The sequence below is a fragment of the Cololabis saira genome, chromosome 10 (genome assembly GCF_033807715.1).
Source record: "Cololabis saira isolate AMF1-May2022 chromosome 10, fColSai1.1, whole genome shotgun sequence".
NCBI lineage: Eukaryota > Metazoa > Chordata > Actinopteri > Beloniformes > Belonidae > Cololabis > Cololabis saira.
Genome location: NC_084596.1, coordinates 6,007,604 through 6,032,562, shown reverse-complemented (window position 1 = coordinate 6,032,562; position 24,959 = coordinate 6,007,604). Strand labels below are relative to the sequence as shown.

General features: G+C 44.3%; 2 protein-coding genes across 2 annotated transcripts in view; both read right to left on the bottom strand.

Annotated features, from left to right (window-relative positions):
- The window catches only part of LOC133452321 (NLR family CARD domain-containing protein 3-like), a 674,416-nt gene that overhangs the window by 284,919 nt on the left and 364,538 nt on the right, over positions 1-24,959 (bottom strand). The window lies entirely within an intron of this gene.
- LOC133452319 (NLR family CARD domain-containing protein 3-like) lies at positions 6,420-24,080 on the bottom strand. Its single transcript, XM_061731563.1, has 11 exons — positions 24,022-24,080; positions 20,997-21,126; positions 20,632-20,919; positions 20,288-20,425; positions 19,690-19,768; positions 19,136-19,343; positions 14,957-16,805; positions 13,613-13,786; positions 13,331-13,501; positions 7,411-7,457; positions 6,420-7,307 (listed from the first exon to the last, which is right to left on the bottom strand). Exons 2-11 carry the CDS (start codon positions 21,083-21,085, stop codon positions 6,766-6,768), a joined length of 3,585 nt encoding a protein of 1,194 aa, XP_061587547.1. The 5' UTR covers positions 21,086-21,126; positions 24,022-24,080; the 3' UTR covers positions 6,420-6,765.

Below are 24,959 nucleotides of genomic sequence, written 5' to 3'. Positions count from 1 at the left end.
TATGCTGCTATAGGCCTATGCTGCAGGGGGGACCGACATGATCCGCTGGGCGGTGCCTTTCACCCTTCTTCTCCTCTCCTTTTCCCTGCCTCTCTTCTCCATTACCATTTTTATCTATTATAAATATCTCATAGCTATCATTTTTGTCCATCGTACCTGTAGTTTCTTGTACCGGCCCCCTTTTTTTCTCTTTTGTGCATGTTTGCAGGCTGGAGCTTCAGGAGCTGCGTTCTGGCCTGTGTTCCCGGCCCCCCTCCCCCCATCCCCGGTCATCCCGTTGCTGCTTCCACCTGCCTACGTGGATGTCTGCTGTTGCTGCTTCTGCCTGCCTGCACACCCCCCCCCCTCTGGTCATCCCGCTGCTGCTTCCACCTGCCTGCTGTGCTGCTGACGTCCCCGACCCCCCCAGTCTGGCCTTCGGCAGGAGGGCCCCCCCTATGAGCCTGGTCCTGCTCAAGGTTTCTTCCCTCCTAAAGGGGAGTTTTTCTTGCCACTGTTTGGCTTAAGGCTTTTCTCCCACTATGGGAGTTTTTACCTGCCATTGTTTATATAATAATTGCTCGGGGGTTTATGTTTATGTTTATGTTTATGTTCATGTTCATGTTCATGTTCTGGATCTCTGGAAAGCGTCTAGAGACAACATCTGTTGTATTAGACACTATATAAATAAAATTGAATTGAACTAGATGATGCAATGGAACCGGCAACACCGTTAACCCCATCCCTCGCATCAGAACATAATCTCCAGTACTAGTTTCCTCAGAAAAAGGCAACACAGAGCTCACAATGTATGAATCAACAGCCCCAGTATCTCTCAGAATTTTTACCGGCACAGTGGCATCACTCCCCACCAGTGACACACAACCGTCAGACACAAAAGCTGAGAAATCTGCCTTATCCAAACTGCACTTGACTCCAGCAGCTACCTGCTGGGAGGAAGAAATGACAGGACCAACATGTTTAACAGAGGCAGCAAACGCAGCAAATTTAACCTTGGCACCACGCTTAGGACAGTCAGCTTTCCAATGTCCCCTGCCTTTGCAATAATTGCATATTTTGGTTGAGTCAAACTCTACCTGACCCCGTGCAACACGTTCTGGCTTAATGTTATCCAGGCGAGGACTGACTCCGTCCTCCCCCTTAACATGACCTGACACACGAAATTTACCATTTGCCCGGTCATCCCGAGAGTAATGCTCCCGGCCACCCCTGTGCGTAAGAGTATACTCGTCAGCCAGTTTAGCAGCCTCAGCAGCAGTCTTCACTTTATGCTCACTGATATAAACAGCGATATGACTGGGAACAGAGTTCTTGAACTGCTCTAAAACCACCAAATCGCACAAGTCATCAAAAGTGTTGACCTGCAAGGAAACACACCACCGGCTGAAATGAGTCACCAGCTCCCTGGCGAGTCTGCTTACCAGACTTTTCCCAGGACCGAAACCTCTGCCGATATGCCTCCGGCACCAACTCGTATGCCCTCAACACAGCAGCCTTGACAGTTGCATACACCGTACTTTCACCTACTGAGAGAGCAGAGTAGGCTTCCTGCGCTTTACCAGTTAAAACACATTGCAAAAGCAGTGTGCGATCTAAATCTGACCACTCTCTACCCTCAGCAACACGCTCAAACAGCGAAAAAAATATATCTGGATCCCGCTCACAAAACTGGGGAACTAAACGCAAATTACTGGCAACATCAAAAGAACTAGAGGCTGATCTACCAGGAACAGCTGAAAGAGCATGGCCTGCACCAGCACCACCTGAGTTCAGTCTACACGCCTCCACCTCCAGCCTTTTGAGTTCAGTCTGCAGCAGAAGCAATCTCTCTCTCTGTTCAAAAGTTAACCCAGCATCAGCAGACACAACAGATTCCACCACAGGACAGGCAGCCTGCAATTTACCAGGATTAATAATACCCACATCAGACAGATTAGCCTTAATAATAGCTTTAATGCTATCCTTACTCCGTTTGTCACTCACTTCCAACCTGAAATGGTCAGCAATCCTCAACAACTGATCACGTGTGTAATACTCCAAAGACTCCCCTGATGGAGCTTTCAAAAAATCCTCCACACTAGCCATGGTTATCAACCAGCCCAATTACCTGTCCAAACACAGACTATACAAACCAATGCAAAAAAGACAACCTGCAGTGCTTAACCTGTAGCACACTGAGCTCACACAGTCCCCCCACAGCCAAAACGTCACCGTAGCCCCGTCCCTCTAACTGCCTAACCAGAATCTAGCTAAGCTCCTCCCTAGTCTTCAGGTATTTGGTGGTGGGTATTTACGCACTAAAGCCCGTCAGCCCGGCAAAGCAACCACTAAATGGCGACTCACCTGCAGCTGCGGATGTGCCCCCGAGACAACTGCTCCAGCCACTTTCACACCACACTAACACCCCCCCAAACGAACTCCAAAGGGAACTCGCTCTTAAGCCTAACAGGGACAGAAGCAACAGCGACTTAATACGGGCGACTTAATGGGCACACACACACAGGACCCCACAAACTCAGTGCCTAAAAAAAACCACCAGCACAACACAGCCTGGCACAAAACAATCTCCTCAGAACAGACTTGGCTGCTTACCCAAACCAAAACAAAACAGACTTACCACGCTAGTCAAACGTCTCCCAACAAAACCGGCTCATTCATAAAAACGAGGTGCACCGCTTACTACAGCTAACGCTGATCTGACGTCACCGAATTAACTAGACGAGCCCCCACATTTCACAGCCCGGCTCATAGGCAGCGACAAGGAGGGAGACGAGACGAGGATGACAGTATAATAAAAGTAAATTTGTTTACAAAAGATAATTAACTAAGATAAGTCAGTAATCAGTAGTGTGAGCATGTATGAATGTGTGGAAAAAACAACCAAAATCCAAACAGCAGCAGCTGTGCGCGACCAGACCAGAGAGAGAGAGCCAAGCAGGAGTGAAGCCTTTTAAATAGAGACCCACACCGGGCCCAGGTGTGGCTCATCACCTAATCAGGCGACCTCTCCACCCTGCTTCCTGCAAAGGAAAACACAGCAGCAGAAAAGGCAGGGACAACTAGTGGATGGAGGGGTCGTCACAGTACCAGTAGTACCAGTTGTAGTACCAGTTATAGTACCAGTAGTACCAGTTATAGTACCAGTTATAGTACCAGTTGTAGTACCAGCTGTAGTACCAGTAGTACCAGTTATAGTACCAGTTGTAGTACCAGTGGTACCAGTTATAGTACCAGTGGTACCAGTTATAGTACCAGTAGTACCAGTTATAGTACCAGTGGTACCAGTTATAGTACCAGTTATAGTACCAGTTATAGTACCAGTTGTAGTACCAGCTGTAGTACCAGTAGTACCAGTTATAGTACCAGTTATAGTACCAGTTTTAGTACCAGTTATAGTACCAGTAGTACCAGTAGTACCAGTTATAGTACCAGTTGTAGTACCAGCTGTAGTACCAGTTATAGTACCAGTAGTACCAGTTATATTACCAGTGGTACCAGTTATTGTACCAGTTATAGTACCAGTGGTACCAATTATAGTACCAGTAGTACCAGTAGTACCAGTAGTACCAGTTGTAGTACCAGCTGTAGTACCAGTAGTACCAGTTATAGTACCAGTTGTAGTACCAGCTGTAGTACCAGTTATAGTACCAGTAGTACCAGTTATAGTACCAGTTGTAGTACCAGTTAAAGTACCAGTAGTACCAGTTATAGTACCAGTAGTACCAGTTATAGTACCAGTTGTAGTACCAGTTATAGTACCAGTAGTACCAGTTATAGTACCAGTTATAGTACCAGTAGTACCAGTTATAGTACCAGTAGTACCAGTTTTAGTACCAGTTGTAGTACCAGTAGTACCCGTAGTACCAGTTATATTACCAGTTATAGTACCAATTGTAGTACCAGTTATAGTACCAGTAGTACCAGTAGTACCAGTTATAGTACCAGTTATAGTACCAGTAGTACCAGTAGTACCAGTTATAGTACCAGTTATAGTACCAGTAGTACCAGTAGTACCAGTTATAGTACCAGTAGTACCAGTTATAGTAACAGTAGTACCAGTTATAGTACCAGTTATAGTACCAGTTATAGTACCAGTAGTACCAGTTATAGTACCAGCTATAGTACCAGTTATAGTACCAGTTATAGTACCAGTTATATTACCAGTTATAGTACCAGTTATAGTACCAGTAGTACCAGTAGTACCAGTTATAGTACCAGTTATAGTACCAGTAGTACCAGTAGTACCAGTTATAGTAACAGTAGTACCAGTTATAGTACCAGTTATAGTACCAGTTATAGTACCAGTAGTACCAGTTATAGTACCAGTAGTACCAGTTATAGTACCAGCTATAGTACCAGTTATAGTACCAGTTATAGTACCAGTTATATTACCAGTTATAGTACCAGTTATAGTACCAGTTATATTACCAGTTATAGTACCAGTAGTACCAGTTATAGTACCAGTTATAGTACCAGTTATAGTACCAGTTATAGTACCAGTTATATTACCAGTTATAGTACCAGTAGTACCAGTTATAGTACCAGTAGTACCAGTAGTACCAGTTATAGTACCAGTAGTACCAGTTATAGTAACAGTAGTACCAGTTATAGTACCAGTTATAGTACCAGTTATAGTACCAGTAGTACCAGTTATAGTACCAGCTATAGTACCAGTTATAGTACCAGTTATAGTACCAGTTATATTACCAGTTATAGTACCAGTTATAGTACCAGTAGTACCAGTAGTACCAGTTATAGTACCAGTTATAGTACCAGTAGTACCAGTAGTACCAGTTATAGTAACAGTAGTACCAGTTATAGTACCAGTTATAGTACCAGTAGTACCAGTTATAGTACCAGTAGTACCAGTTATAGTACCAGCTATAGTACCAGTTATAGTACCAGTTATATTACCAGTTATAGTACCAGTAGTACCAGTTATAGTACCAGTTATAGTACCAGTTATAGTACCAGTTATAGTACCAGTTATATTACCAGTTATAGTACCAGTAGTACCAGTTATAGTACCAGTAGTACCAGTAGTACCAGTTATAGTACCAGTAGTACCAGTTATAGTAACAGTAGTACCAGTTATAGTACCAGTTATAGTACCAGTTATAGTACCAGTAGTACCAGTTATAGTACCAGCTATAGTACCAGTTATAGTACCAGTTATAGTACCAGTTATATTACCAGTTATAGTACCAGTTATAGTACCAGTAGTACCAGTAGTACCAGTTATAGTACCAGTTATAGTACCAGTAGTACCAGTAGTACCAGTTATAGTAACAGTAGTACCAGTTATAGTACCAGTTATAGTACCAGTTATAGTACCAGTTATAGTACCAGTAGTACCAGTTATAGTACCAGTAGTACCAGTTATAGTACCAGCTATAGTACCAGTTATAGTACCAGTTATAGTACCAGTTATATTACCAGTTATAGTACCAGTTATAGTACCAGTAGTACCAGTAGTACCAGTTATAGTACCAGTTATAGTACCAGTTATAGTACCAGTTATATTACCAGTTATAGTACCAGTAGTACCAGTTATAGTACCAGTTATAGTACCAGTTATAGTACCAGTTATATTACCAGTTATAGTACCAGTAGTACCAGTTATAGTACCAGTAGTACCAGTTATAGTACCAGTAGTACCAGCTATAGTACCAGTTATAGTACCAGTTATAGTACCAGTTATATTACCAGTTATAGTACCAGTAGTACCAGTTATAGTACCAGTAGTACCAGCTATAGTACCAGTTATAGTACCAGTTATAGTACCAGTTATATTACCAGTTATAGTACCAGTAGTACCAGTTATAGTACCAGTTATAGTACCAGTTATAGTACCAGTAGTACCAGTAGTACCAGTTATAGTACCAGTAGTACCAGTTATAGTAACAGTAGTACCAGTTATGGCCCTTTTGCACTAGTCTCGCTTCTCCTCAGTTCTACCCGCCACAGACCCGTTTTGCGCATTTGCACTAGGGGCTGAGACGGGCAGAGCCGCTCCAAGCAGATACTATTTCTGTAACCATTCTGCCGAGGTTCTATCAGGGCTGAGCCGGGACTATTTCTGATGTCACCACCCTCCTCGCCTCTGATTGGTCAGGGGGGCGGGGCCGTCACCACCCTCCACGCCTCTGATTGGTCGGGGGGCGGGGCCGTCAAACGTTTGAATCAGGAAGCGGGAGTCAGCGTCGACTCGCGGCTTGCAGCGATTTTATTATACAGCACAAACGTCTGTTTGGTGATCCAACTCTGAGGTGCAGATTATAGAGGGTGGTGAATATCACAAACAATACTTAAAAATCTAAACGTGCAGTCAGAGATAAAAACATTTGGAGACAGAATGAAAAATAAAACAAGAATAATGAGGTAAAAATCGAATTCATGATCAAACATCAACAGTCCAGTAAAGTATGTAATGTTTAAATGAAAAAGTGAAAAAGATCAAATAAAAATACAATAAACCAAACGATGATTATCTTATTCATCATCATCATCATCATCATCATCATCATCATCATCATCATCATCATCATCATCATCACCATCATTATCATTATCATTATCATTATCATCATCATCATCATCATCATCATCATCATCATCATCATCATCATCATCATCATCACCATCATCACCATCATTATCATCATCATCATCATCATCATCATCATGGGGACACTGAGGAACCAGAACCAGAGTCCAAGTCCAGGATCCAACAGAGACAGTTTCTCTGACAGGAGACTCTTGAGACTAAACTGGACACAGAGACACTGAGGAACCAGACCAGTAGAATCCAAATCCAACACAGAGAGGTTCAGTGAAGCTGGTGTTGACGGTGTGGAGGTGGATCAGTCTGTCAGAGACGACTTCATAGAAGGACAGAGTTCCAGCAGGAACGTCCACGTACACTGCTAGTCTGCCAGAGTGTGAAGATGGAGATGAGGAGGTGACGGACGTTACTCTGTTATTGTGACAGACACGGTACTGACCACCTGGAGAACAGTCCAGACTCCAGGAATGATCGTTTCCTCCAAACAGACAGTTATCAGAGTTTCCTCTCCTGCTGATTCTTCTGTAACTCACTGATACAGAAACTCCTCCACTCCACTGGACCTCCCAGTAACAGCGACCCGTCAAAACTTCTCTACACAGAAGCTGCTCACAGGAATCAATCCTGTCTGGATGATCAGGATATGACCGACTAGGCACCACAAGTGTCATCTTCCTGTTGTTGTCAGACAGTTTGATCTCCTTGTGGACTGTGTTTATGTCGACGGTGAGCTGACAGGAATCTGATGGAGAGAACAAACAAGCAGATGCAGTTATTATTGATCAGTTATTGATCACTGATGGACTCATGAACGAGTGAAGATGGTTGAATAGAAACACACTTACACTTCCTCAGACCTGGTGTCAGCCATCGTTGTCCAGCAGGCTCCACCCTGGAAGGAGGAGGAGGGTCAGACCAGATCCGTCTCTCTCAGAGGAAGCATGGATGTCAGAGCCCCCACCTGAGGTGGAGGAAAACCCCCACACCTGCTCCACCATGACCACCACCATATACCCCCCCTCCAACAGTGTGTCCAGTAGCGGAGCCAGAGGGGGGCTAGGGGTTGGTGGCCACCGGGCCCACGAGCTCATAGGGCCCAATGATAGGGCCCCATTTTGTGTGATATGTTCATCTATAATCATAAATTGTAGGCTATAATAACGATAAAATGTTCATTGTGCTGCCAGTGTAGGCTAATTCTTACTTTAAAACTGTCCTGAACGCATGCACACATCATAGCAAAGAGACAGCACTGGTTCAAGTCACAAATTACCTTCTTATTGCCTCAGATAAGGGATTAGTGTCCATACTGGTTCTACTGGACCTCAGATAAGGGATTAGTGTCCATACTGGTTCTACTGGACCTCAGATAAGGGATTAGTGTCCATACTGGTTCTACTGGACCTCAGATACGGGATTAGTGTCCATACTGGTTCTACTGGACCTCAGATAAGGGATTAGTGTCCATACTGGTTCTGCTGGACCTCAGATAAGGGGTTAGTGTCCATACTGGTTCTACTGGACCTCAGATAAGGGATTAGTGTCCATACTGGTTCTACTGGACCTCAGATAAGGGATTATGTCCATACTGGTTCTACTGGACCTCAGATAAGGGATTAGTGTCCATACTGGTTCTGCTGGACCTCAGATAAGGGATTAGTGTCCATACTGGTTCTACTGGACCTCAGATAAGGGATTAGTTTCCATACTGGTTCAACTGGACCTCAGTGCTGCTTTTGACACTGTAGATCATGGCATTTTACTGCACAGGTTAGAGCATGTTGTTGGGATTAAAGGGACAGCTCTACGTTGGTTTAAATCATATCTATCTGACAGGTTCCAGTTTTCATGTACATGAGGTTTCTTCAGAACAGTCAACGGTCTGTTATGGTGTTCCACAGGGTTCAGTGCTAGGGTCCAATCTTGTTCAGTTTATACATGCAGCCATTGGGAAGTATAATCCAGAATCACGGCATACACTTTCATTGCTATGCTGATGATACGCAGCTCTATTTGTCTATTTGTCTATGAAGCCGGATGAAACAGAACCGTTAACCGTTAACCGTTAGTTAAACTTCAGGCATGTCTTAGGGACATCAAGGAAATTTCTTGCTTCTAAATTCAGATAAAACAGAGTTAATTATTCTTGGTCCAGAGCATCTTAGGAAGGGATTGGATGGTGTTGCGATGGCTTCCAGTGCAACTGTGAGAAACCTTGGTGTTGTTTTTGATCAGGATTTGTCGTTTAAACCATATGTTAGTCAGGTTTGTAAAATAGCATTTTTCCATCTCCGTAATATTGCAAAGATTAGGAAAATCCTCTCGCAGAGTGATGCAGAAAAACTAGTTCATGCATTTGTATGTTCTAGATTAGATTACTATAATGTGTTGTTAGCAGGATGTCCAAGTAATTTGCTGAATAGGCTCCAGCTAATCCAAAATGCAGCAGCACGAGTGCTGACAGGAATCAGCAGGAGAGACCACGTCTCTCCAGTGTTAGCGTTACTCCATTGGCTACCCCCATTATTTGCAAGACCTGATAGTGCCTTATGTTCCTGGCAGAGCTCTCTATTCTCAGAGTGCAGGTTTACTCGTAGTTCCTAGAGTATCTAAATGTAGATTTGGAGGGCGGGCGTTCTGCTATCAGGCACCATTACTATGGAACCAACTTCCAATCTGGGTTAAGGAGGCTGACACCACCTCCACCTTTAAAACTAAACTTAAAACCTTTCTGTTTAGTAAAGCCTATAGTTAGTGTTTAGTAAACCTCTAGCAGGGGTCCGTTTCACAAAGCAGGTTTAGTGAAAACTCTGAGTCTGTTAACCCTGAAATGAGGGAAACTCTGAGTTTTCCGTTTCACAAAGGGAGGTAACTCAAACCAGAGAAAGAGGAGTAACTCTAGCCTGTTTCACAAAGAGAGGTAACTTAAGCTCTCGGTCAGTTACCGTAGTAACAGACAGTCTGAACCTAACCTGGTCGGGACCAGGTTTATTTCAGCGAACCTGGAGTTTCTCTCTGTCTCCTCCCTCAGTGGCGTCAATTCAGCCAATGGGTCTTTACGCAATACGCATCCGTTTTCTGCACCACGGACAGCAAGCGGCAGAGTTAGAGAGCAGAAAAGGCTTATCTCACAAACGCAATTTAACTCGTTCACTTTATTCACTATGTCAGTGCAACAATATCACAGGGACATCAGGTTTTAACTTCAAACAGATAAAGTCCAAATGCAAAAAGGAGAGGGAGAGTAAAAAAAAGTCAAATATTAAACAGATGTATAAGAGGATTTATATCTTACTTTGAGATGAACTTGCATAATTAATCCATCAGAGGCTAACAGCCTCGTTAATATCTTCTGGACCCATCACTTGCCTTCTTTCTTTTTTTTTATTGCGTGGTTGTCTGCTTCATTTTCATTTTTGTAAGTTAGTAACACTGCAGAGCGCACTAAAAACCAGATTGATAGCGACCACTGTCGTCAGGGATGCTGGGACATTTCAACATATGAGGGGGGTATACAAGTGTTGGGAAAGATAATACCTACTGAAATCCATCATGTTGTTTTGATATGCATTTGTAGTTATTTTATATGTATTAAGTAATAGAACAAATCAATACAAATAGACACAGAGTAATTCCATAAATGTATAAAAAAAAAAAACATTTACATTTTCCCCTGAAGCCGAGGTGTGGCAGCTGCCCCTGATCTAAATGACAATAAAATTTCATTTTTTTTTTCAAAATATGCTCTAATACTCGCCATATGCACGTATTAACACTTCTAACTCCAGTGGCGTGAAGTATGTGGATCTTGAGATGCAAACTGATGTTTCCTCAAAGGGATTTTGTAAATTGAAATGTTAAATAAAGTTAAAAAGAAAAAAAAGAAAATGTATGTTGCTCTTTTGTGTCGCCGGTTGCCATGGTGAATCGTTGTATCAGCGCTCTACTGATGATGGCTTTTTATTTCCCTCACGCACAAGCTTAACTCCAGGTGAAACTACTTAGAGTCAAATCCGCTGTTCTGGAACCGAAAACTCAGAGTTTCCGATCTCAGAGTAGATCAACTAAGAGTTCAGGATTAGACTCAGAGTTTGTTGAACCTGCTTTGTGAAACGGACCCCAGGTGTTGGTAAATCTCTAGGTAGTGTAAACTCTAGTGTGTTAGAGTCAGTAGTCATAGTTGCAGCTATAGAACAAGACTATAATAGTTAGTCTCAAATATAGCTTCGTGGTAGATTAGGGGTGTAACAATATATCGTGCCATGAAATTTCGCGTTACAAAAACGTCACAATACGTGTCGTGGAGGTGACAAACTGTATCGCGATTTTGGATTATTAATATTAATCTATTGTGTTGACTAGTAACTTTAACTTATGTAAGGCTGGTGTAGAGTTAAGCCGTACCTTATTAAATTAAACCTTTTTTGGGTCGTGAGAAGGATAAACACGGGGACAACTTCTGCTGAGTTCCAGTGTACTTTAATGTTCCTCAACAGTGTAGGATTTTAGAACATCAACACAGCACCTAGTGCCGTACTGTGGCGTATCACTCCGCCCAATCTAAAACAGACTAATCACTACAGATAAACTGACTTGTGTCATTATAGTCCCTGATTTACATCAGAATATAAAGAATATATTTATAAAATAATGAACCCTGAATGACCAAAATAACCTTCTTAACAAAAATAAATCTCCTCTTACACTTATAAGGTGAGCATGAATCAATCTTTTTTATGATGTAAAATTGTATGTATTTATTTACTTTTATTTATTTATTTAATTTTAGTTGTTAAATTTCTGGAAAAGAAAAAAGGCAAATCATACATGAGAGAAACTATTCAGTCTGTGGCTAAATATTTTTACTTGTGTGAAACTGAAGATGCATAATGCAAACCTGACATTTACTTTCAGTTCAGTTTGTGGAAAATGTTTGGCCTGTCTTTCTCTTTAAAACAAACTGTAACAATACGGAAAACGTACAGTATTGTTTTGTATTTTGTGTCTTTCAAAGACCATTTTTTCCAGTCATATGTTCGTCATTCAAGGTTGTTAAAAAATACTGCTATAATAACGTATCGTTATCGTGACCTCAATATCGTGTATCGTACGGTATCGTGAGATTAGTGTATCGTTACACCCCTATGGTAGATATGCTGCTATAGGCCTATGCTGCAGGGGGCACCGACATGATCCACAGGGCGGTGCCTCTCACCCTTCTTCTCCTCTCCTCTTCCCTTCCTCTCTTCTCCATTTCCATTTTTATTTATTATAAGTATCTCATAGCTATCATTTTTGTCCATCGTTCCTGTAGTTTCTTTTGCTGGCCCCCTTTTTTCTCTTTTGTGCATGTTTGCTGGTTGGAGCTTCGGGAGCTGCGTGCTGGCCTGCGGTTTCTTCCTTCCTAAAGGGGAGTTTTTCTTGCCACCGTTTGGTTTAAGGTTTTTCTCCCACTATGGGAGTTTTTAACTGCCATTGTTTATGTAATAATTGCTCGGGGGTTTATGTTTGTGTTCTGAGTCTCTGGAAAGCGTCTAGAGACAACATCTGTTGTATTAGACGCTATACAAATAAAATTGAATTGAAATTGAATTGAATTGAATGCATCGGGCCGTGAGCCAACGCTGATTGGCTGTAACAGTTACAGCCAATTTGCCAACTCGGCAAGTTTGCTGCCATGAAGGAGATGAGCGCTAAACTTTAAAAGAGGAGTAAGCATGTACAACGTTTTGAATGTTACCCTGTTTTCCATGTTAGCTGGATTATTTTGGGTTATGGAAGAGTCAACTGCCATTGGTGAGTCAGTGTAACCTTCATAAATAATGTCTTTATCAGAATGTTGTGGTAGCCTTGACCACCTGCCTATTTGAATGTGCTTTGTGTTTTTGTCAACTAGACTAGAGTCTATTCCCTGTTATAGAGCTCAGAAATGATGTTATAGACCGCTGTGTCTGTATCTATCTAAATAGATTGTGTAATTTTAGACCAGTTATTTATTTTTTTTGCATTTAAAGGAGCATGAGGCAGGATTGAGGCAGGATTTATGAAAAAAATTCGTATACGTTTTAAGTTTTCTAGTAATAATGTCAGATGAAGTGTTCCAAACCAAAAAGAATGAGACCTCTAGTGTATCTCTCCGTTGCCTTGAACAGGCTGTGTGCTGCAAAATGTGCTGCAATTCGGGGGGCCGAATTTCCCGCGCTGCCATGCGGATGTGACGTCATGCACGTTCTCCCCGTTCTCCCGTGCCGGCTCCGCTGTTGGCTGCAGTACCCCCGACGGCCGTCGTGGCGAAGGGTGGCGCTAGAGAGTCTCATTTCTTAAAAGGAGCCTCATGCTCCTTTAAGCTGTATCAAAGATGGAACTGAGTCAGTCCGTGACAGGTGACAGCCAGGTGATTGACAGCTGTGAGGCCTATATGTGTGTGTTCTTCTGAACAAGTTTGTGACTTTACTCTGATTTCTGCAGCATAGGCCTATAGGCTTGCTTGGCTCAATAAAAGTGAGAATAAATGTTGTTTGATGGGTAGGATGAGGTGTTGTTGAACGTTAAAATAACTATCATAAGGGCCCATGGAGAATGCTCCGCCCCCTCTGTACTGAGACCCGCGCTCCACCACTGAGAGTGTCCTACCTGAGAGTGTCCTACCTGAGAGTGTCCAGTCTCCCCCAACCCTGCAGTGAGTCCTACCTGACAGTGTCTTACCTGAGAGTATCCTACCTGAGAGTGTCCTACCTGACAGTGTCTTACCTCAGTGTGTCCTACCTGAGAGTGTCCAGTCTCCAGCAGGAATCCTCCAGTCCAGACAGAAAGTTCCCTGCTGACTCTCCTGGATGGTTGTAGCTTAGGTCCAGCTCTCTCAGATGGGAGGGGTTGGAGGTCAGAGCTGAGACCAGAGAAGAACTTCCTTTCTCTGAGATCAGACAGCCTGACAGCCTGCAGACACACAACACAGGTCTGCTGCATGTCCTCTGCTCAAGTGTCTTGCTGCAGACACGTTTAGCAGCAGGTTCACTGGACCTGGAGAAGACTTGAATGAATCCTGACCTGAGAGACTCCAGTTTACAATGTGGACTCTCCAGTCCAGGACACAGCTGCTCCAGTCCAGAATCCTGCAGGTCGTTGTTGCTCAGGTCCAGTTCTGTCAGACTGGAAGACTGAGAGCTGAGAACTGAGGACAGAAGTGGACAGATGTTCCCTGAGAGGTGACAGCCACTCAGTCTGCAGACGGAAGAAAAGAACAACAACCAGGGGCCTCATTTATAAAGCTTGCTTCCGAACAAAACAGGGCTGAAAGATGTGCAAGCTACCTTCTATGCAAAGGTTGGGATTTATGGCTAATAAAGCCTAATTATGGTTCCACGTTAAATCGACAAAGAGTCTACGCCGTAGGGTACGCGGCGACGCGCACCTACGCCGTAGGCTCTGCGTTGGTGTGACGCGGAACCATAAATCAGCCTTGAGTAGCGCTGAGGGGAGACGGGAGGGGAGGAGGGAAAGCGGGGCTCCCGTCCGTCTTCGCACAGTGTATTTATGATTTTTAATTACAGGCTGAGCCTACCGGTAGTACTTAAACTGTAAAAAGTGAGGGGGACAAAAACACTTAGTTTGAAAAGTGGAGGGGACATGTCCACCCTGTCCCCAGTGCGCTGTGGCACTCACGGGCAGCAACGGCATGCTGACACTCACTCACTTTATTTTATACTATTTATATACTTTTTCTTATTTTACTGTGACCACCAAATAATGTGGTTTTCCTGTCATCCACCTCATCCACAACATCTCGTTCCCACTTCCCAGTCTCCGTGAAATGTAGTGGCACGGTGGCTCGACACGTCTCATCATGCGTCTCATTCATCCTGACCCAAACAGGCTGCAGGAAGCCACACATGCTCAGCAGGCTCATTCATATGCAAATACTACTTTGCATTGTCCATTTATGGTCAAAAGTGGGCGTGTAGAGGGCGGGATATGAGGCGAATGCAGCTGCGCACCCTTCCAGCTGGACTGTGATTTATAAAGCGATCATTGCGTGCAAGTGTGCGTGCACATGGTTTTATTAATCCAGATTTTTTTTGCGCCCGCCATTTTCGGTTTTTGTCTTTACGTGCACTTTTAGTATGGATCCTGTGCACTCTTTTATAAATGAGGCCCCAGGTTATTTCACTGTTGTGTTTCCTTGTCAGAGTTCATGCTTGTGTGTGATTTTAGGTCCAATGTGTCATTAAAGTCTCTGGAATTGAAAGATCCAGCGTAAACTCGCTCTTGTGAGGTTGTGCTGAAAAAAAGACCCAAACAAGTGAAGAAAACATGAAATGTGGAGGTAAAACCAGACGTGGTCAGAAACTAGCCTCAACTCCAGAGGTCCAACATGTGTCTGTTGGTACTTACAGAACTTTCTTGGAGGCTTTGACCACCGGCAGCAGCCTCCGTAGAGCCTCCTCTGAAGCTGAGAACTTCTTCAGGTCAAACACCTCCAGATCTTCTCCCGATGACAGTAAGATGAAGGCCAGAGCCGACCACTGAGCAGGAGACAGTTCATCTGTGGAGAGACGTCCTGACCTCAGGGATTCTTGGACCTCCTTCACCAGAGAACCAGCGTTCAGTTCATTCAGACAGTGGAACAGGTTGATGCTTCTCTCTGCAGACAGATCCTCACTGATCTTCTTCTTTATGTATTCAACTATTTCCTGATTGTTCTGTGAACTTCTTTGTTTTGGTTCCCAGAAACTTTGTAGGAGAGTCTGATAAGTCTGTGAAATTCTTTGTTTTGGTTCCAACATACCTCGTAGGAGGTTCTGATTGGTCTCCAGTGAAAGACCCAGGAGGAAGCGCAGGAACAAGTCCAGGTGTCCGTTTGGACTCTGTAAGGTCTTGTCCACAGCTGTCCGATAGAGGTGAGTGTCTGCTCTTGTTTTAAACCACCAGAAGGTGTCTGTTTGTTCCCCCAGCAGGTTGACTCCAGAGCTGATGAAGGTCTGATGGACATGAAGAGCAGCCAGAAACTCCTGAACACTCAGATGGATGAAGCAGAAGACCTGATCCTGGTACAGGCCGCTCTCCTTTCTAAAGATCTGGGTGAACACTCCTGAGTACACTGAAGCCTCTCTGACATTGATCCCACACTCTCTCAGGTCTGGTTCATAGAAGATCAGGTTTCCTTTCTGCAGCTGCTCAAAAGCCAGTTTTCCCAGAGACTCCACCATCTTCCTGCTCTCTGGACTCCAGTGTGGATCCGTCTCAGCTCCTCCGTCATACTTGACCTTTTTCAGTTCGGCCTGGACCACCAGGAATTGGATGTACATCTCAGTCAGGGTCTTGGGCAGCTCCCCTCCCTCTCTGGTTTCCAGGACGTTCTCCAGGACGTTCTCCAGGACTGTAGCAGTGATCCAGCAGAAGACTGGGATGTGGCACATGATGTGGAGGCTCCGTGATGTCTTGATGTGGGAGATGATTTTGGTGGACTTCTCTTCTCTGAACCTCTTCCTGAAGTATTCCTCCTTCTGTGGGTCAGTGAACCCTCTGACTTCTGTCACCAAGTCAACACAGTAAGGAGGGATCTGATTGGCTGCTGCGGGTCGTGTGGTGATCCAGAGACGAGCAGAAGGAAGCAGGTTCCCCCTGATGAGGTTTGTCAACAGCACGTCCACTGAGGTGGACATTCTGGGGTCACTGACGACTGTAGATTTGTGGAAGTCCAGAGGAAGTCGACTCTCATCCAGACCGTCAAAGATGAACACGACCTGGAACTCTTCAAAGCTGCAGATTCCTCTGGTTTCAGTGAAGAAGCGATGAACAAGTTCCACCAAGCTGAACTTCTCCTCTCTCAGCACATTCAGCTCTCTGAAGGTGAATGGAAGCAGGAACTGGATGTCCTGGTTGGTCCTGCCTTCAGCCCAGTCCAGACTGAACTTCTGTGTTAGGACTGTTTTCCCGATGCCGGCCACTCCCTTCGTCATAACCGTTCTGATTGGTCCTCCTCTTCCAGGTGGGGGTTTAAATATGTCTTCCTGTCTGATGGCTGTTTCTGCTCCATCTGGTTTCCTGGAAGCTGCTTCAATCTGTCTGACTTCATGTTCATCGTTGACCTCTCCGGTCCCTCCCTCTGTGATGTAGAGCTCTGTGTACATCTGCTCCAGAAGGGTTGTCTTTCCTGCTTTAGTGATCCCCTCAAACACATGCTGGTGCTTCTTCTGCAGCTGAACTTTGAGTTTGGATTGACAAACGGCAGCGATGGTATCTAAATAAAGATGAAATAAAGAAAAACACTTAGGGGTAAATCCACAAAGAACAGATTGCGCCCGCAAATAGCGCTGTGAATTGCGCCGCATTTGCGCCCGCAATTTGCCCCGCTTTAAGGTCCTATTCACAAAAGATTTTGCTCCAATGATATACCGGGGCAAACACGCCCATAAAGTTTTGCGGCTGAGTGCAATTTGCCCTTGTCTGAGAAAGTGAGCGGAGCTGTTTCCAGTGTTCTCTATATTTCAGAACACACATTGGTCCCTAATGAAAACTGCAGAAATAAAAGAATAAAGCGAGTGAAAATAAAACGTCCCTCCCAAACTCATGCTTTTGTCCCCCCCCCCCCCACAACCCCCCCACCCCGCTTCGATTTAACGCAGACCATTATTTAGGCATAATTAGGCTTAACTAGTGTGTGCGTATGTGACAGAGGTGCATGGGACGGTTGTGAAATACGGAATAAACTGTTTTATATGAATTCTAATTCCCAATTACGTAACAATTCCGTATTTCAAGGGACGGGTGGCAAGCCCACTCACCGCGGCTGCATCTCCAGCAGCAGCTGAGAGTCCTGACTGATGCTGAGCTTCACAGGGACACGATCAGCGCTATTTTATTATAAGTCTGATATATGTTGTGATATGTGATGACATTATTAAGCTGTTAAACACACACATTCTAGATTTATATGTTTATATGGTCCATGTTTATATTTTTCCCCGACCCTGCACCCCAACCTGGGACTTGATGATTGGGCCGGAGCTTCGGGAGCTGCGTGCTGGCCTGCGGTCCCCACCCCTGGTCATCCCGTTGCTGCTTCCACCTGCCTGCTGTGCTGTTGCCGTCCTTGACCCACCAGTCTGGCCCTCGGCAGGAGGGTCCCCCCTTACGAGCCTGGTCCTGCTCAAGGTTTCTTCCCTCCTAAAGGGGAGTTTTTCCTTGCCACTGTTTGGCTTAAGGTTTTTCTCCCACTAGGGGAGTTTTTACCTGCCATTGTTTATGTAATAATTGCTCGGGGGTCATGTTCTGGGTATGGGTCTCTGGAAAGCGTCTAGAGACAACTCTGTTGTATTAGACGCTATATAAATAAAATTGTTTGTAATAAAGCAGCTCCTTATAGGATGAATCCTGAGCTCCTGTTATTTTTATTTTTAAATCCGAGATAAGTCCACAACCCCACTTGATCCGTCTGTCTACAGTCATGTCTGACTGTAGATTTCACCCTTAATATCATTCAGTATCACACAGGCTTGAATGATATTGAAGAGAGAGAGAAACAGAGACAGACGGGGAGTGAGGAGTGAGTTTGCGCGCAATTTAATACACGCTTCTGAAAGACGGTATTTGCTCCACTATTTTTGCGTGTGGCAAATAGCGCTGGCCTTTGTGAATTAGACGGTTTTTGCAATGAGGCTTATTTGCATAGAAAGGGGGCAATTTTGCGCCGAATGTATGAATATTACCTAATTTACATGCATGCAAATGGCACAGGCGCACAATGCCACTATTTGCTTGGCAGCGCAGTTTGTGATGCAATTCGCCCTTTGCGGGTGCTTTGTGAATTAGACGCTATCTTTTTGTGTCATCTGCACCGGTTTAGCGGCCGCAAAAGCCGCGCAATCCTTTTGTGGAGCAGCACACAGCAGACATCCACGTAGGCAGGTGGAAGCAGCAACGGGAGGATCGGGGATGGGGGAGGGGCCGGGACCGCAGGCCAGAACGCAGCTCCCGAGGCTCCGGCCTGCAAACATGCACAAAAAAGAGAAAAGGGGGAGCCAGCACAAGAAACTACAGGAGTAATGGACAAGACGATAGCTATGAGACATTTATAATAAATAAAAATGGAAATGGAGAAGAGAGGAAGGGAAGAGGAGAGGAGAAGAAGGGTGAGAAGCACCGCCTAGCGGATCATGTCCCCCCTGCAGCATAGGCCTATAGCAGCATATCTACCACCAAGCTATATTTGAGACTAACTATTATAGTCTTGTTCTATAGCTGCAACTATGACTACTGACTCTAACACACTAGAGTTTACACTACCTAGAGATTTACCAACACCAGCTAGAGGTTTACTAAACACTAACTATAGGCTTTACGAAACAGAAAGGTTTTAAGTTTAGTTTTAAAGGGAACAACTCAACTCTTTAGAATAAAACTTATATTTACTGGGATATTAATGACCCTATTAATGAGAACAGAAGATGAGCTGAGTTCCTCCACCTTCAAGTGGGTTTAATGTTGTGTCTGATGTGTGAATGTTGCTCATCTACTGAAACATTGGGTGTGGTTTATCCAGCAGCTCAGATGTTCAGAGAAACGTCTTACTGCTCTGCAGGAGGTCAGCCAGCTCCTCCTGCTTCCTCCTCCTCAAGAACTTCACTGTGATCTTCATGAATGTCTCTCTGATGCTCTTCTGCTCTTCATCTTCGTCCTTCTCCAGACTCTCTGAGGATTCTGGGTAATCTGGACTCAGAACCTTCAGGATCTTCTTCAGCTCGTCCTTCACAAACATGATGATGTCGTCCTCCAGTAGCTGGAACAGAAGACCAGATGAAGGACACAACCAGACTGAAACCACGGAGACAAACATCAGGTCCATGTTGGACAGACTGACAGTCCACTGGTCTCCAGAGACCAGCATGGAGACAAACATCAGGTCCATGTTGGACAGACTGACAGTCCAGTGGTCTCCAGAGACCAGCATGGAGACAAACATCAGGTCCATGATGGACAGACTGACAGTCCACTGGTCTCCAGAGACCAGCATGGAGACAAACATCAGGTCCATGTTGGACAGACTGACAGTCCACTGGTCTCCAGAGACCAGCATGCAGATGGACATCAGGACAGATGGAGACAGTTGTTGTTCATGTACAGACCTGAAAGACGGAGTCCAGCTGGGTCTGATGCTGCTGGACAGACGGACCGCTGGGGGACTCTGAGATCTGCTGGTCCACTCTGTGGAGGAACCAGGAAGAACTAGGTCACATGATGTCTGAAGGTCCATGGAGTCATGTTTGGATGAGGACAGTCCACCAGAGGACTTCCTGTCATGTTAAAGGTTCTCTGGTCCTCCTGAGACTGAGAACGTCCACGTCTTTCTCCCAGAACAAGCTCTCAATCTGGTGGTACAAGAAGGTCCAGCAAGTGTCCACAAAGACCAGCTTCTCAACAGATCAATGTCCACATGGTTCCAGGAACCATCTGTCCTCCTGCATCCAGCAACACCGTCCACCTGTGTGTGTGTGTGTGTGTGTGTGTGTGTGTGTGTGTGTGTGTGTGTGTGTGTGTGTGTGTGTGTGTGTGTGTGTGTGTGTGTGTGTGTGTGTGTGTGTGTGTATGGTCTGCTGTGTTTCTGGAAACATCAACAACCGTCTAACAACGGCAGCAAAAGAACTGTTCACTTTAAACATGTTACCATGGAAACGTTTCAGTCTCAGTTACGTTTTTCAGAAACAACGTTTAGAAACAACTCACATCTCTGAAGGAAAACCAGGAGACTCTTTAAAAGTGAAAAATAAATCCTTTGATCTGTCACTCTTCAAGGACACACAACTGGGACCAGGTCCAGGACCAGGTCCAGGTTCAGGTACAGGTCCAGGTCCAGATTGTCTCCTGTAATAAAGGTGTTTGGTGATGTGAGATCATTTTCTGGTCTCTATAAAGATCCTACACACCACTTGTATTGTAATAGATGCTTTATAGATAAAACTGAACTGAAAATAATCAAAACACATATTTCTAAAACTAAAATAATCCTGTTACTATAAAAACATTTCAGTCTATGTTTCGTTTTTCAGAAACATTTATGTAAAACTCACCTCACTGAGGGAGCACATCGGGGATCTTTAAAATGAATAATGAAATCCTTTGATGCATCACTCTTCAATGACACACAGCTGGGTTCAGGTTCAGATTCAGGTTCAGGTTCAGGTTCAGGTTCAGGTTCAGGTCCAGGTCCAGGTCCAGGTCCAGGTCCAGGTCCAGGTTCAGGTTCAGGTCCAGATTCAGGTTCAGGTTCAGGTTCAGGTCCAGGTCCAGGTCCAGGTCCAGGTTCAGGTTCAGGTTCAGGTTCAGGTCCAGGTCCAGGTCCAGGACGACATTTTCTCCTGTAATAAAGGTGTTTGGTGAGGGCTGAACTCTGACGTGCAGAAGAGTCCTGGACAGTTAGAGTTGATCATCTCACCTCTTTTCTTCTCTCCGACGCTCAGGTTTTCCCCTCGGGGAGGTTTTAGAGGGAAGGACTCTCTTCTCTCTGCCCCCAGCCTGACCCATGCTGCTGGATTCACATCAGCTCACACACCTTCTACCTCCATCTGCAGAGGAAACACACATAATTGACACAGAACAGTGACAACAATAATTGAAGCTGCAAGCAGCGATGAACGTTCCTCCACCCTTGTGCACGTTCAAGCTGCAGTGGAAGCTTGTATGACTTGCATGTAGATTCTTCAGGCCTGGACATTTAGCGAATGAAACCACCCACGACTCTCTATATCAAACCATTCAAAAGTTATGGCAGAAAGTACGGATATCAAATATGGACTAATCAGATGAAGGCGGGCCTCGCTTTTTGGCGTCTATCGTTGCCACGGTAACGCTTTTGACTGAGAAAAGTAATGCCCATCGTCGCAGGATGAAGACGCACATTTTGATGTATAACACACATACACACCTACACACACACACACATACACACCTACACACACACACACACACACACACACACACAGACACACACACACACACACACACACACACACACACACACACACACACACACACACATAGACATCGTTAGATAAAGAATAATTTAAAATCAAACTAAATATGTAAACTCCATGTGCTGATTAACTAAATCTTTCTGTATGTAAAACTAATGTGCATTACTCTGACTTTTTCACTGAGAGTACCATTCTGTACCAGACACAGATAAGAGAGGCCCCTGAGCAATAAAACAAGTTGGGCCATCCCCCTCCCCTTTTCTAAGGTAATAAACTGATCACACCCGCACAGAGGGCCAGATCTGAGCAGGACGATTGAGAAGCAGGCTGCAGAGCCTGCTCTGCTGATTTCCCTTTGCAAAGGTAACATTTTTAATTGTATTCCAGTTTTGTGTCTTTATTTACCTTTTCCAGCTCAATCAACGAACCCGGGGTGATCAATTCGATTACGACAACATACACACTGGCTTGTTCACCTGCATGCTTGCTCTGTAGTTTTTGGGGTTAGTTAGCGGTAGCCTAGCCTAGCTTAGCTCAGACTGTGATCAGATCTCCAGATTTGGGTCGATTGCTGCTCATGTTTTGGTCGGCTCCGTGTCGGTTCCGTGTTTGGTTTGTGGTTTTTGTTGCAGATTTCCAGTGCTTGACGTGAGGCCTCCATGTGTTCTTGCTTCCTGGTTCGGCAGCGGATGTCACCACCCATATATATGTATGTATGTGTATGCGTATATATATTAAATATAGTAAAAATGCACATATATATGCCTTAGGCTTTTACCAGCATGGTATTAACCATTAATATGTGTGCAAACAAGGTAAAAAAATGTATTGTGATGACGTCAGATCCAGGCAGAATAGGTACAGAAAAAGCACCTACTCAGCATATTAGACCCGCCTCCACCCGTAGTGGAGAAGCGGAGTCGAGTCGCGCTGAGTAGGTACTAGTGGAAAAGTGCCATCAGTGCTCGGGCCCTGATAATAAAGGTGTCCTCTGTTTGACACCTGTCCATCCATCATCTATAACTGCTTATTCCAGTGCAGGGTCACGGGGCTCTGCTGGAGTCTCTCCCAGCTGTGTTCAGGTGGGAGGCAGGAGCTCACCTGGAAAGATTTTATCCTAGTGAGCAGGTCGCTTCTTCTCACCAGACAGGGTGTTCGTTGCAGTTTTTCACAATTGTCTCAAAAGGGATCCCAGATGCTGCATTTGTTTTTATACCCACTTTTGTTGGCATAAACCTTTTTATCCATTTCAAAGTTGGCCACACACGAACGCACGTTTTTGAATCCGGCTGTTTTAAGTTCTATTATTTCAGAGGGGTTTTCAGAGAAGTAAGGAAAGTGTGTCGTTCTTGCTTCGGCTTTCTTGTAGAACAAAGGGAGGAGAGGAAAAGTAGCTCATTTGTATTTAAAATAAAAAGGCACAGTGGGGTGACGACATCCACTGCCAATCCAGGAAGCAGGAACACACGGAGGCCTCACGTCGAGCACTGGAAATCTGCAAAAAAAACACAAACGAAACACAAAACCGACATGGAGCCGACGAAAACATGAGCAGCAATAAACCCAAATCTCCAGATCTGATCACAGTCTGAGCTAAGCTAGGCTAGGCTACCGCTAACTAACCCCAAAAACTACAGAGCAAGCATGTGTGTGTGTGTGTGTGTGTGTGTGTGTGTGTGTGTGTGTGTGTGTGTGTGTGTGTGTGTGTGTGTGTGTGTGTGTGTATCAACCACTAATATGTGAGCAGACAAGGAAGAAGGAAAGAAAGAAAAAGACATGTTAAACAGGATTTGTGTTACGTTTTGTTATGCGCGTGCATGTACATAGTTATTTATGTATAAATAGGTCTCTAGACGTTGGGTAGAGATGTATTTTTAGAGATTTATTTATTTTGTGTACATGCAGTTATAATAGATTTTTTTATTTATATAAATGTATTTACATGGGATTGTATATGTTCAAAATGTGTGTGTATGCATGTGTGTATTTGTGTATCTGTGTCTATTTATGTATAGATACATAGAGTCATACTAGTGCAAACATTGTTATGCTCTATACATTTTTTTTGACGTGTCAATAAGTTAAAAAAAAGGAAATATAAAAGCGTGTCCAGTTCTTTGTTGGTTGCATGGATCCCAGATGCTGCAGAATCTGTTTTTGTGCCCAGTTTTATTGGCATGAATCAAATTTAAATGGTCATCGTCAGAACCACTCTATAAGTCTTCATAGTCAGAGTTTAATTTAATTTAATTATCTGCTTATTTTTTTTATCTGTGTCCTTTTCTTTCAAAGGTTTTAAACAAGTCAACTAGACGTCCTTTTTCTTGTCCTCAAGTCATGTTTGTTTCAGCCTTTGAGAGTTTCTCTGACCTGGATGAAAGTCTTTAATTTCATATTTACTTTGTACAAAAACTTTAAATAAAGAGTCAAGTTTACAGAGAACAGTAAAGTTTCTGGAGACAGGGTTGAAACATGAATCAAACTTACAGTTTGTTGGATCGGTCCGCAGCTCTCCTGATGACTCGACTCCACGGCCTGAAAAACCAGATCTGAGTCTGTAAAACGTTCCCAGGTGAGAGTCCAGACTCCGCCCCCTCGTCTCCAGGTGAGAGTCCAGACTCCGCCCCCTGGTCTCCAGGTGAGAGTCCGGACTCCGCCCCCTGGTCTCCAGGTGTAATTCAGTCTCGTTAACTCTTGCTAGACTGGATTCAGTGAATGGATCCATGGAATCAGTAAAGTTCAGAAACCGAAGCAACAGTCGTCTCTCTGAGTTACCAACCCCTTCAGAAAATTACATTTTAGCTGCTGCAGATCCTGGTTTAGACTGCTGCTCCTTCCAGTTCTCTAATTGTATATGTTAATTAGTGCCTACATTTGTTTACCGTATCTTCCGCACTATAAGGCGCACCTAAAAGCCTTTAATTTTCTCAAAAACCGGCAGTGCGCCTTATAATGCAGTGCGCCTTGTATATGATCATTACGGTAATTTCTGTTACTGTAGTCAGGGGGATTGTGGGTAATGTAGTTGGTGTCGCCGAAGTAATGGCGCTAAAAACGTCAGGAATCGTCACAGACGTTCAAGACAACAGCAGCAACGCTGATTCTTATCATGGCGACCTTGACGAGACGGAGCAAAGCTGGTTTTTATTTTGTTAATAAGGTTTTATATGTTGTTTGGGGGCATCCTCTGAACAGACAGACGTTAGTTTGGTGCAGATCGGACATGTACTTTTCGATGGGCGGGGCTTTGAAACTTCACCTTTTCCAACATTCGAACGGACACCGTTGCCACAACATTTGACAAAACCAAGTAAAACTTGACCTGTGGCCTCCATGTGGGGCCTAGATTGTGCATGCCAAGTCTCAACTCTGTGAACCCTCTGCAACGCCAACTAGCTTTGTGGAAGTCGTACAGCCACGGGACC

What these genes read in the sequence shown, in the direction of transcription:
- LOC133452319 (XM_061731563.1), bottom strand. Translation starts at nt 21,085, where the DNA reads ATGGGTCAGGCTGGGGGCAGAGAGAAGAGAGTCCTTCCCTCTAAAACC. An exon ending in GGCTGACCTCCTGCAGAGCA is followed by an intron (nt 16,806 to 19,135) that starts GTAAGACGTTTC and finishes ATCTTTATTTAG; the next exon opens with ATACCATCGCTGCCGTTTGT. An exon ending in AAAGCCTCCAAGAAAGTTCT is followed by an intron (nt 13,787 to 14,956) that starts GTAAGTACCAAC and finishes TTCCGTCTGCAG; the next exon opens with ACTGAGTGGCTGTCACCTCT.